At 44.0% G+C, this 11,826-nt stretch overlaps 1 protein-coding gene across 6 annotated transcripts in view; it reads right to left on the bottom strand.

The window, feature by feature from the left end:
* Window positions 1-8,235, bottom strand: part of ehbp1 (EH domain binding protein 1) — a 118,822-nt gene extending 110,587 nt beyond the window's left edge. For 3 of the 6 annotated variants that reach the window (XM_081722280.1, XM_027017819.3, XM_081722282.1), the window contains exons 1-2: window positions 7,901-8,235; window positions 6,211-6,687 (exon numbers count right to left, since the gene is read on the bottom strand). In XM_081722280.1, coding sequence (XP_081578406.1) covers window positions 6,211-6,314 — 104 coding nt within the window. In that variant the 5' untranslated portion in view covers window positions 6,315-6,687; window positions 7,901-8,235. The remainder of the gene's footprint in view (window positions 1-6,210; window positions 6,688-7,900) is intronic. The other 3 variants (XM_027017818.3, XM_081722281.1, XM_027017815.3) reach the window with 1 other exon arrangement.
* Window positions 8,236-11,826: the final 3,591 nt, after the last annotated feature.

The raw sequence follows: 11,826 nt of genomic DNA on the forward strand, positions 1-11,826 counted from the left end.
ACACAGAACAGCCTCTCCAGAACCCAGGCCATGGACACAGAACAGCCTCTCCAGAACCCAGGCCATGGATACAGAACAGCCTCTCCAGAACCCAGGCTATGGATACAGAACAGCCTCTCCAGAACCCAGGCCATGGATACAGAACAGCCTCTCCAGAACCCAGGCCATGGATACAGAACAGCCTCTCCAGAACCCAGGCCATGGATACAGAACAGCCTCTCCAGAACCCAGGCCATGGATACAGAACAGCCTCTCCAGAACCCAGGCCATGGATACAGAACAGCCTCTCCAGAACCCAGGCCATGGATACAGAACAGCCTCTCCAGAACCCAGGCCATGGACATGGAACAGTCTCTCCAGAACAGAGACCAAGATGGTCCAATACTGCTATGACAAGGACACATCCTACTCAGTAAGGGAATCACTATCTATTACTGTCTAGAACATTATGCACAAGAGTAAAGTCATAAACTAGTCAAAAGTTATAGAACCTAGTCTTTATTCACCATATTTGCTGCACATTATGCCTTAAAACACTAAATAATAACCCTTAATAAAAAATAATCTATTCAAAACGTGCTCTTATGCTCTGTCTCCACTTGGACTGACATAGAGGTAGTCGTGCAAGAACGAGTAAAGAGGGTCACTCCACACTTGGCTACTCAAATTTGCTGCTGGACCCTCTTGCTCTAACACACCTGATCCAGGGCACGAGAGGCCCGACTGCTGGATGAGCTCAATCAGGTGAGCAGGTGTAGGGAAACAAAATAGTGTTTAGTCACTGTTCTGCACCTCTTCAAATTTGGAATGACAAATGGCACGTTTCCTGCTGCGACTCCTGAGATTTCCGCTTATAGTGCTTTCAGGAAAGCCCTGAGTGAAAGAGGTGAGGGGAAGTGTGGACTCAACAAGGGTTTAATCTGCGAATTGGAACAAGGCCTTTGGTGGGAATGCTCTACTGCCTGCATCCACCAGCCATGGAAACAGATGAAGAGGAAGAGGAAGAGTCGGGAAAATAAAAATCTATGAGTCTCTCTGGAGTGATACAACAGAGAAGAAGAGAAGCAGGTAGAAGCAGATGTGCACAAACCACCAGCCATTTTAAACACAGGCCCGAGTGACCTGCCCAACACGCACCACCCAGCCCGTTAAACACAGCCTCCACCAAACACCGCCCTGTCCTGCTCCGCCTGCACACAACAATAATGCGAGTTTAGGTTTTTAAATGGCAGGTGGTCGTAATGCTAAACTGACCATCTCCAGGTAGGAGGCAGTGGTGAGGGTGCTCCTACAGGGAGGAGGAGCTAGAGGGAGCACTCCTCTCAGGACACAAAAATCGTTACGAAAACTCTCAGCAGTCACAGCCCACTGGGGTTAAGTAACATTGTGTTAATTGGCAACACGCTGATGCAAGCGTAAACATTTTGTCCTGTGAATATCTTCCCTCAAAAGGTGGGTCTCCTGAATTGTGAGACGGCAGTCGGACACTACTGATATCACCGCTGCAACCCAGCTGAAAGGAATAGTCCAACGTTGCACCTAGAGCTAATAATTCCAGACTGCTCCACTTATAGCGCTTTTCCACTTGCATGGTGCCAGTGCCAAAATCCTGAATGATTTTTTGAATTTTTTTAATGCTTTTCCATTCCCCCCCCCAAAAAAAGATTTCTCAGTTGGCAAAACTGGTGCCGTTCAGACTCCATAGTCTTGCTGGACTGGAACCAAGGACTCTGTGATGCATGCGGTTATAGTGGCTCTGTGATGGTAGACAGCCATTTAGGAAGGTTAAATGGGTTAGACTGGCTGCTATGTCACGGATCAGGCTCTGGTCCGGTGGTCAGAGCTCACGTTTACCTCCTGGCAGCCCTGGGTTCGAGACATAGGTGGGGTGGCTGCATTCAGCCTTTGCCTAACATGGTGTCGGAAGTGGCGTGGAAGCAAGGCCATTGGGAGCGTGGCCCAGGGTGATGAACACACCCTGCTGAGAGGGGATGGTGAAGCACTGTGTAAGGGCTAGTTCACGGGACCCAGTTCAAGAATGACTACCAGCACTTTGCTGATGAAAAAGTGATATCAGAGGACCTTTCCCACTGGCCATTCATCAACTGTTTAATGTACTGCTGAGGTTTCCTGATGATGACGATGAAGAACTCTTCAGAGGGCTATAGTGAAGGTGTGGCCAAGGACTCAGTACATCACACTGAAGCTGCAATTGCAAGACCTGCCAAAAATGTAAGAGACGCACAGCAACCGCTCCCTGCCTCCACCCACCTCTGTGGCTTTACCCACCTCAGCCACTCGTACGTGAAATAAGCAGGACAAACCTTTTCCTCAGCAAACGGTACATGAAGTGCCGTATTTCTGCCACTCGCCTCTGCAGCGTGTCATGTCAGAGCAGTTTCACACTCAGAGTGGCATGATTGCAGTCGGCCCCTTCTAAGCAATGCAGAAGTGGCCGAAAAGGCACGCGCCACAGGGCATACACCCATGGGCCAGATACTGTGTGTTGGCGTTAGCTGAAGAGATTAAAGTAGAGATTTCTGCTCGAAAATACACATCAAAGCTGTGCTTAACCTTGCCCACTGGACCTTATCCTGCAGGAATAACCTAAGTTATGACCACTGTGCTGGTCTGGTGTGAACATCTATGACGGAGCAAGTTAACCGGTTGATGCTCCCTCCCTTATTCACTCTTCCTTACACACACACTGGATCATGTGTTTCACTACTAACCACAGCCACACACAATTCAAATGGATCACGTCTTTCACTACTTAGCACACACTTTTTAAATAAATCACGTGATTCTGAGTGCATGCACACACAAACACACACTCGTGTGCGCACTCACACAAAAGCAAAAGAAGTTGGCCATGCCAGGTATACCTCCAGCAGGAGACACCCTAAGGGCATCGTCATCAGATCCTCCGCTCAACATGGAGGGAAGTGGCTCCTCCGGGTTAGCCACACTCCTCACCCCATCACAAAGAGGGAGCCCTGCGACCCGGCTATGAATGCTAATTTTGGCTGGCTGTATTTGTGATCTTGTACTTTCTGCCATTACACAGAGGTCATGACCGTAGGTGAGGGTGGGAATGTAGGTGGACTGGAAAATTGAGAGCGTCGCTTTATAGCCCAGCTCCCTCTTCAGCACTACAGTCCGGTACAGCGACCACATTATTGCTACTGCACCTAACCTGTAGTCCATCTCACAACCCCTCTGCCCTTGAGCAAGATACCAAGACTATTAAAGTCCACCACTTGGGGTGTCCCCCCTACCAGGAGGGACAATTCCATCATTTCCCAGATGACGGCCACGGCCCCTGACTTGGAGATGCTGATCCGCATATCAACCACTTCACACTCAGCTGCAAACCACTCAAATGAAAGCTGAAGACTTTCATATGAGGAAGCTAGGAGGACATAATCTACATATAGCAGCGAGGCAACCTCCCAGTCGGCCCGCCTCCTGTGCTTGGCGATGCAGTGCTGCCCTGTCCATGAATATCATAAAGTGTGGTCACCAGGCCCACCCTTGGTGGTGCCTAATGTGGACACAGAACAAGCCTGACTTAATACCGAGGATGCAAAGACACCCCATTCTGAGAATACAAAGAATTAGCAGTGCCCAAACCCCATATTCCCATCATATAATGTATGGTTTTATTATTATTCTTATGACTTGTTTAAGGTGCCCTCACGGTTGAATTCATTCATTGTAACCCAGAAATGAGGGGGGTGTAAGGGGTGCAAAAAGAAACTGAATAGCCTAGCTATGTACATCATGATGGCATCAGACTAACAACACACAATAAGACAAGCATGTGTGTAAATAGCTGCTTGTGTCATTATTAAACATGTGTAAACACTTGCTTATGTTAACAATTGTTAAACCAACTAGAAACAGATGCTATAAGAAACACATTTATAGGTTGTCATGGTAACTCAGAAAATGAACTCTATCAACCTTGCATAAAGACAATCAAGATGTTCATTTGATCTAGTGACATTTGTTTGAAATTGTCTCACACAATATAACATATCAGCATTTTGATTGGCTGTTTCAGTGAGCTGAGCTCAGTGCACCTGCTTTTGCTGAGTTTCATGCAAATTGCAGGATGATGTGCATTACGCAACTAGCGTGAAATTTAATTTCATGCAAGTTTCACCTTGTAAAGCTAGCCTAATAGCACAAGCACATTGAAATCCCAACATTTTTCATGGAATTCCACCATTCCATCTCTGAGTGTTAGAACCCCCAGCCATTAAAGTAGGCCAAATGGGAGTTTCTCCAGCAGGGCTTGGCATGGCTCATATCCTGGCAACCTGTTTCTGGAGGTGTGTCCATGGCGATGTCAGGAGAGAGGTGAGGTTCCAAGCAGGCACCAGTACGTCTCTGGCACTGGTTGAGCAGAACCCATCTTGGAGAAATGCTGCCCACGCTGGAGGCTTGTGGGAAATCCATTACCTACCAGTGGAGACCTGGACACTCCTAATCAAACTGGCAGCTGGCAGTCAGATCGTCTCATACACACACCCACACACCCACCCCAGCACTGAACCCAGACCAGTGAGGGATCTCTGCCCTCTGCTTCATCTCACCTTTGTCATCCTCCCATTTCTGTTCTCCCTGTAAGCCCTTCTACTTTTAGCTGCCCCCCACCTTTCTGTGCTTCCCTGTACATTTACAACTTCATGCACTCCTGTTGTGTCTCTCTCTCCCTCCCTTTCACACACAAACACATACATACCCACCCTCCCTCCCTCCACTCTGTTCTGCAGTCTGAAGTCCACAGAACTTTTTTTTTTTTTAGTTTTGCCCCATAAACTCAGATGCTGGTTGAGAACAGGGTTGGACAATGTCTACCTAACTGGCATATGACTGTGTAGTGTGATCATCACAATGCACGATGACATGGGGGGGGAATGGGGGGTAGTTTTGCAGTAATTTTATATACTTTCTTTTACACTATTAACTGTGCCTTTACAACAAAAAAAAAAGTGACAATTTTAGGAAATATTTTTAAATTGAATGCATACCCACAGGGAAAAAGATGTTTCTCTCCACTGACATGAATTTACTTCAGTACATGAGATATATATTCTACAGAATACAAACAGTAATAGAAAGCATTACATAAAGTATTACTTTAATTGCCTATGTGGATAAATCTATCAAGCAATCTTATCTTGGCATTTTAAAAGTTGTACAAAATCACAAAGAAACTAAAATAACTGATTACACAATGGCTAATGTATGTTTTTGTTGGAAGGACTCCATCAAATGTATATTCATCAGTTCTTCAGCTCATGTTGATTTCTATTAATAAGTATAAAATATAGTTTTCTATGTTATAGCATACAAGGACAATAACCGTCTATGGGCTCAACCCTAGTTGAGAATGTCCTGTAGAATTAACTCTAAGCAGAATGGCTCTGGTTTTCCATCTCAAAACACACAGACAAACACACACTTCAGGTGTACACACACACACACACACACACACACACACACACAATAGCCTTTCAACATCTTAGTAAACAGTTTCTGAGTGTTTTCCTTCCAGCTCTCTAACAGAAACAGAATAAAACACACAGATATGTGCATGCACACAAAACCTACCGAAATCTGAAAAGCAGATTAAGACGAAGACAAACAGTCTTTCCTCACATCTCCTCCCTCCAGTGCCTCAAAGCAGACATCACTGCATTCCTCTCATTCCATCCATCTCTCACGTGCATGCACGCACGCACGCACGCACACACACACACAAAAAAACTGTTCCACTTATGCACACGTGCGCTGCCCAGGGCAACAATTTTGACCCTTCAAAACCATGTGTGGGTCATCCTTTGGTTCATCTTTCTGATCCGTGTGTATGACTGCATACAAGTTCTGAAGTGAAAAGCTAAACTCTGAACATTGCAGGCCCACCAACATTCACTGCAGCAAGGAGGAACTGCACCACACACACACACACTTATCAGACAACGATTAAGTAGCAACTGAATAAACGCTAAAAGAGAGGAGTTGTGTTGGCACCTGCATCCACTATGCGGAGGTATTCCTGCGCTACCGTGGACCGACTAATCACAGATTTCACACACGCTGTAAGCCAGTTCAGCATTCCCCAGCGCGCGGGCTGGAGGAAGAGCACTTCCTCGCGCACACTAGTTGCATTTCTATGTCTTCACAATGGAGACAACTCACCATTTCTTTGTACACTCCACCATGAGCTCTTGATAGGAGGCTACGAACTGGAATTTGGACGCATGCTTCCCCACGCGCTGCAGCCTCTTCCACACCGAAGCCATGGCCCTCCAAGAGCTGTCCGCTCGTTACAATAATGTCAATATTAAAAGTCCGATCCTGACGGCGCTTCCTCGTAAATTTCTACTTGGAAAACGTTATTCAAAAGTACCCGTCCAAATTCGCCTCGCACGCATTCATTGCTGATGTTTCACGGGTTTAAAAGAAAACGGCAACAACAACAAAAAGTTACAATATCAGCGATGAATCTGTGCAATCAAAACAGAATCCCGGAGCAAAGAACAGCGCCATGACACGGTGACACGAGGCATCCGCCGGGGTGACCGTCAGGGCTGACATATTGTACACCAATTTCTCCTGACAGAGCTTATCGTCGCATGATGAGCTCGTTTTCCGTATCTCCTGGCGTCAGCACACCTGCAAAAACAGAGACGTAAAAACAGTCATCTCTGAGGAAACTGTAGTAGCGAAAAACGAAAAAATGTCACAAAGCTACATCAAACGAGCACAGCCGAAAGACGGTTAATTATTAGCAACAAGCAGGGGAAAAAAAGCTTTCGGGGGGGGGGGGGGGGGGGAGTTTCGTTTTCAATGACAGCAAACTAGTTAGTAACTTCAAAATTATCAGATGCTTTTTGAGATTCATCTCTCAATATTGAAATGCAGCCGTTAGGCCTGTTTGGTTAAAATCATAACATCTCTGTTCATCACACTTTTCTGTATATCTAAGTGAATTACACAGCTAGGTCACAGTTCAACCAAAAAGCAGGATGTAGCAGCATTAAGCAGAATCCTGCTGTTTTATACCGGCTCTTTTAATTAAGTAGCCAGTTACATCGTTAGCTGTGATCTTTAGGCTCAGCTCGGGCGTTTTTGATTTTTGCAATTTAACTACATAGATGAAGAGTGCAGTTACACATGAAACATACCATACCAAGCCTGTAGCTACATCACCAAATGACACAACCTATGTGTTTCATTTATAGTCATTTTACAACATACTGCAAAATCATCTTTCCATAAATCATCCTGGTTTGTCAGGCAACAGACGGGTGGCTAGCTAACCTAGCTAGCACTGCCCAGCCAATGCCCACTACTTGAGTCTATGCAAACTAAATAAATAGTAGTGCCTGAATTTAATCAAAAAGTTAGACGCCTAACCGAGTCACTAAGTAGACAGATGACAACCTAATTCACCGAGCCAGCTAACCTAGCTAATCAGTCTTATTACTGTCAGCACACAGCCAGCGTTAGCTTAGCTACCTAACAAGTTAGTTTGTGTCATTTTAGAAGCCAGTAGTAAAACAGTTAGAATTAGCTCGCTTAGCTAGCTAACTCACCCTACTTTTGAACAAAGGTTCTTGTGGACTATCTTCTTTACAAACACCAGCTTTATACCTCTTCTTGCCTCCTGACAGTCACTGCCATTAAGACGCCGGCTAGCCAGGTGAACATACACTCATGCTAATGGCCTATCAAGCAATTATTAGCCAGCCAGCTAGCAAACCGCCTAGCATAATTAACTAACAGCACCGTTTCATCATTATACTTCTATAAGACACACATCAGCCACGTTCCGATTAAGCTGTAAATTGCATAACCGTAGTGGAAAAAGCAAGCCATGGCTCACCTAAATTATTCAGTAATCAGCCTCGGTTGTCTGTCGGACACTTCGTTGAGGTTCGAAAGTAACGGCTAACATAGCCAGGTAGCCTCCTTGCTAGCCAGTTAGCTAGCTAACTAATATCATTCTGGAAACGGCGCAAAATGAATCGCAACCTCGTAAACACGCGGAGGGACTCCGAAGACACTCCGATGTCTGGAAAACCGTATCCGAAAATAGCAACTTGGGACGTCTGAGGACAGGAAAACGAGCAACTTTGCTGACCGCCACGGTGAAATTCCAGCAGCCTCGCGCATACAAACTCAACGGTCAAGCCTCCATTATTTTCCTACCAATCCAACCTTCACTCAGGCATCTGCGCTGTGCCACAGAGGAACGCCCCCAGGCGCCTCCCATTGGATATGCCTCAGAGGAACGCCCCCTGATACCTCCCATTGGCTATTAGGGTCGGAGATGTTTGCATATTCATGTGACTGTTTAACGCTTTTGTTTCTATATGGTATTTCTATTGGTCAACTCGCACATCTTTCAAAGAAAATTATATAATTACACTTATTTGCATAGAAACTTGAGCGTTGCAGCGTGAACCCTTGTTATTTTTTCATAATGCTAGTAAAATAGTAATATATATAGACATATCCAGCGTGCCATAAAAAAGTTTGCTGAGCTAAATAGAGTATATTAATTCATATGGGCTAATCGTGTAGATAATAAGGAGAAGTGTGAAAAAAAAATGGTGAACTCAGGAGCACCATTTTGCTACCACACTAGAATTCACTCTTATGTGGACTTCCGTTTAAAGGCATCAATATTTTTATACACCTAAAAATTTGCCATTACTTTTCACTCTTCTGTGCACCTTGTTGAACTGTACTGTATGTTATCTCAGTTTTTGTTTGTTGTTCCTGGTCGCCAGTTCTGAGGTATTTTAAAGGCAGCCATTGACACACTTTTCCCAGATTTCTGTGCACTAACCAAGCCCAAAGATTACTAAGAGACATATGTAAGACAACATATGTAAGGGAATGCTTTGAAGTGACAAACGATACAGAAGACGTGTGCATGTGTGTGTGTGTATGTGGGTGGGTGGGTGTTTCTTACCTCTGGTTAAATGAATATTGAAATAGTATGTATTGAAATAGCATATCCTGCCCTTGACCCAGCAGAATAGCCATGTAGCAAAGCAGGCCAATTAATGAATCAATCAATTACTCAATCAGTCAGTCAGCCAGACAGTCTGTCTGTCTGTCTCTGCTCTTGAATAAAATTGTTATCAATTTCTATATCTTTCTATACCTCTTTGGAACACAAAAATCTCTCTTAAGATGATACACACACAAACTTATGCTGCCACATGATAATCAAATAGGAGGTTCATATCATGGCCACAGCAAAGTGGCTCACATAGCAAGCTGTAATAAGATCAGAATAATCTTTCATTTGGTGGGGGTGGGGGGTTTAAAATGTAACAAAATCATGATAGCTTACCCACTAACATTTTAGTAACTTCAGTTCTTAAATACAGTGAGTCAGTAGGTTGAGTCAGTGGAGTTACGTCACTGCTAATCCTCACCCCACCCCCACCCCAATTATGAATAATAGGTATCTTTCTATTTGTGTAAAGAGAAACAGAATTCACACCGCTTTTTGTTAGACATTGAATCTGATCAATTTGTGCTAAAATCTTTGTTTTCTATATACTATCTTCTATAAACCATCTGATGAAGGGAACTTTTATCTTTGCAGAACTAGGCCAACCCAACCCATCCCAATCCATCCCATCTTAACCAAACTCAACTCAGCTCAACTCAGCTCGTCCCATCAGGCGGTACGTTCTGTGCCATCAGCAGGAGTTAAGACATATTTGATTTATTCCTTTATTTTCCTTTCTCTGCCTCCCTGTCTGTTTCTCTCCGCCTCTCTCTCCAGTTTCCCGTTTATATCCCAGGGGTAATGTGAGATTATGACCTGACAGGAAGATAAGTATGGTGACTGTAAATGATACCGCCCTCAGCTCAGTCTGGCCCAGAGAGAGGGTGTACAGTTAGCGTCTGAACTATGGGTAAATATAAATGCTATCTGGACAAACTAGAACATCATAAAAATGTTTACGGCTAAAGGAAATGTGTGGAAACACATGGTTGATAGAAAGTCCAGTATTGCATTTTTTAACTAGACTAGAATTTTTACTACTTAATTGTGTCTGTCTGAGTGAGTGTGTATGGGTGGATGGGTCCAGGATGTGTGTGTCTAGTATGCATGTACATGGTGATATGGGTTCCCTTTGATGATCAGGATGAAATGCTTGCCTCTGAGTTTTGTGTAAATAAACTGTGTTTTATCTCCTTTAGGAAGTAAACTCATCCAAACACTTCACAAAAGATCCTGCCAACTTTTTTGATTCTCTAGATATTTTTAATTATACTTTCATGCATGAACCCTCAGGCTGGTAGCAAACCCTCAATATATTATTTTAATATAATTCAGTGACAAACTGATGCATACTTAACATAGCTCAAACTTCCATCTGTTTGTTTCTCTAATATGTCCCTCTGTGAAATTCACAAAGCACTAAATGAAGCATGAATCCCCAAATAACACATCCCAATTAATTAATCCCATTAGCCTTCTTGAATCATATTCATGTTAGCATGGGGAAATCATTCCTTGTGCTCCATAACTCTTATAACAAGCCAGTTGTTATAAGAGTTATTCATAATTCTTGCCACACTGCGCCTGTGATAAACATTTGTTATCTTGTGATAACTCTAGTAATGACCACAGCTTGTGCGTATGTATAAATAATATGTCTCTGTTTATCGGACATGTCTGTTTGACCACAAAGCTACATGGTTGCAATTAGGGAGTGTAAATGCCTGCTGAGAGATGTAATGTTTCTCTGAACAGAGCTTGAGGTCAGCTCCTGCTGTCTCTGACCTGTGTGCATGAGATCCCCCCCCCCACCCCCACCCCCACCCCCACCCCCATCCCCATGACAGAGCTCCCAAGGATCCCAGGAAGCACCTCAGTGTGTGTGTGTGTTTTGTTTCCTAATTAGACTCAGGTGTGTTTGAGAACCTGAGCATGGACAGACCCCTGGAGCTCTGACGAGCCAATTGTGTGTTTTCACCCTCAGGTATTTTGCTAATGGAGAACACATGGCTGGTGTGCTGTGAGACTCAGAAACACACATCCTGCATGATAAACACTCTGTTCATCATCAATGGACATTTAATTTCACAGGATTAACCAGCGCAGGTATCACAACTCTGCAGTGTTGGACTGTGCTAAAAACAATAAAAGACACCTGACTGTAGGGTGTTGCAGCTGACAAGGTGATAATGCACATGTACTTAGTGCAGGAGCTGTGTGTGTGTGTGTGAGGGAGAGAGACACACAGATTCAGCACTAAAATATGAGAAGAATGTTGCTATTAGGTGATGCAGTGACTTGTTCCCTATGACAAGAACTTGGCACCTGAGGCAAAACAACAAAAATTGCAGACACGCATCACACACAAATCACACGCACAAACACACACTCACTCATGCATAATTTTACACTCACACACACACACAAACACACTACATGTACTACAGAGACTAACTTTCAGCATTGTAAATAAGCCCAGATGCAGAAGGGACACATTATTACATTATTGACATTTGTGTAACTTGTCATTAAAAATAATTTAACAACATGCTTTTATAGTAATTACAGTGGCTACCAGAAGATATGAGAACCATGAGGTCATGGCATTTTCCTTCACTTGTACTTAAGCATTTTGAATTACTCAAAATATCATGAGACAACTGAGTCACCTTCATTGCCTTGGCAGATGTTGAGTTCTGCTGTCGTATTAACGGTAACGTAAGCTCTCAGAGGGCCGTAAGAGGTGTTATAGATCCAGAGACCAGAGTGGAAACCTTCTG

Source organism: Electrophorus electricus, chromosome 10 (assembly GCF_041902795.1).
Source record: "Electrophorus electricus isolate QZ-2024a chromosome 10, ASM4190279v1, whole genome shotgun sequence".
Lineage (NCBI taxonomy): Eukaryota > Metazoa > Chordata > Actinopteri > Gymnotiformes > Gymnotidae > Electrophorus > Electrophorus electricus.